This window comes from Delphinus delphis, chromosome 2, assembly GCF_949987515.2.
Source record: "Delphinus delphis chromosome 2, mDelDel1.2, whole genome shotgun sequence".
Taxonomy (NCBI): Eukaryota; Metazoa; Chordata; class Mammalia; order Artiodactyla; family Delphinidae; genus Delphinus; species Delphinus delphis.
Window position 1 is genome coordinate 75,813,547 of NC_082684.1, and position 1,824 is coordinate 75,815,370.

Genomic DNA, 1,824 nt, shown 5'->3' on the forward strand with positions numbered 1-1,824 from the left:
TCTAACATAATGACAAGACTTAGTCAGCAATGCGTGAATATTTGTGCAGTGAACCTAAAAGTCTAACAATTCAGGTGCAGATTTGGCCAAATATTACTAAATTTTTTTAAACCAAATCACTTGCTTTAATATAATCACCATAAAAAAATTTTAAATATTTTTTGGCAAATGATCTACTTCAATATGAAGAATTGAAGATCAAGGTGCTTTTGATGAATGACACTTTTAGATATGTTCTCTGAGCCAGAGAGATAGTATTTTCCTTAGAGTGAGGTTTCCACTTCTAACTGCCCTGCCCCGCTGGCACGGCCGCTGCCTTCTCCTGTCCTTACCGAGAATCTCACTGAGGTTTTCATAGCTGGGGGACACCTCACGTTGAGATCTGAGGTTTCTGTGGGGTTCCCACAGGAACTTGCATCACTGTGGTCTCTCAGAGCACAGAAATACACCGCTGAGTCCCCAGGCTGCAAGGCTGTGATGGTGAGGCTGATGGAACTGGCCGTTTTCTGGAAGTCCAAAAACTACCGACCCTCTGTTGTATTCACTCATTGTAAGACTCCTGATGAATAAGGAAAATCATTTCCCCACTTGGTGTTTGTTTGTACCAGAATAAATAATAACTATAACTACTAGCTTCATAGACACAATCCAAAGTTACATATTCTTTCTCCAGCATTGAGATTTCTGGCTGGTCTTTTGTTTTTCAATTTGTTTTTTTTTTAAGAAGATGATGGGGGTAGGAGTTTAATAATTAATTTATTTATTTTTGCTGTGTTGGGTCTTCGTTTCTGTGCGAGGACTTTCTCTAGTTGTGGCAAGCGGGGGCCACTGTTCATCGCGGTACATGGGCCTCTCACCATCGCTGCCTCTCTTGTTGCGAGCACAGGCTCCGGACGCGCAGGCTCAGTAGTTGTGGCTCACGGGCCTAGTTGCTCCGCAGCATGTGGGATCCTTCCAGACCAGGGCTCGAACCCCTGTTCCCTGTATTAGCAGGCAGATTCTCAACCACTGCAACACCAGGGAAGACCCTGGCTGTTCCTGAGTTACTTTCTGGGCTGTGATGGATCCTGGGGAGAAGAAAATATTTTATATATATAATATATTTGGAGAGAGACAGACAGAGAGACAGAGAGAAAGAATTAGGCTGATTCTCCTGGTGGAACCCCGAGGGCTGCAAGGGACAAACATAGGACTAAGACTTCTAATTCCTCTACCCATTACTCAACTCTCCTACACACCACCAGACAATAATAACCTGCCCTACCCCCAAACATGGGAGCTGAGTGGAGCTGAGTCTGTTTATGGCCATCCTTACCAGCCTTACCAAGGCGGACAGAGGCTATGACAACTCTCAGCAGACCAGGGAACCCCATGTTGGAAGCTCTTCCTCTGAGTGAAATGTGCTGTGTTCTGTCTCAAATTCAGGTCTAAATGCCTGCCCTGTGCCTGACAGGGCACGTGCACAAGTACTGAAGGGTGAGATGCTTCTGCACCAGAACAGGAAATGTAACTTGCTGCTATCAGTTTGCCTGTGGCACGTCATGGCTTGTTGACCTGGTTGGTGAATCTAACCTGCCTATTTACACTTTATTGTAATTAAGTTGACAACAATTATATCAGTGCTGCAGTCATTTGCCATATGCAGCCAATGCATCTAGGATAGACATAAGTTTTATGAGCAATACAATTTGTTATGATTATGGTGACTTCTGAGAACAAATAGTCATCCATGTTTTTGTATGGCTTTTTTTTTTTGGCCTGCAGCCAAAATCTACAGTGAAATAAGCTCACAGATCCTTCTTCCAGACAGGAAGGTCAAACTAT

The 1,824-nt window shown here is 43.9% G+C and overlaps 1 gene segment (V, D, J or C); it reads right to left on the reverse strand.

The window, feature by feature from the left end:
• Window positions 1–263: 263 nt before the first annotated feature.
• Window positions 264–1,373, reverse strand: LOC132418368 (T cell receptor alpha variable 14/delta variable 4-like). The segment is given in 2 exon segments: window positions 264–699; window positions 1,316–1,373. Coding segments are annotated over 2 exon segments (494 nt in total).
• Window positions 1,374–1,824: the final 451 nt, after the last annotated feature.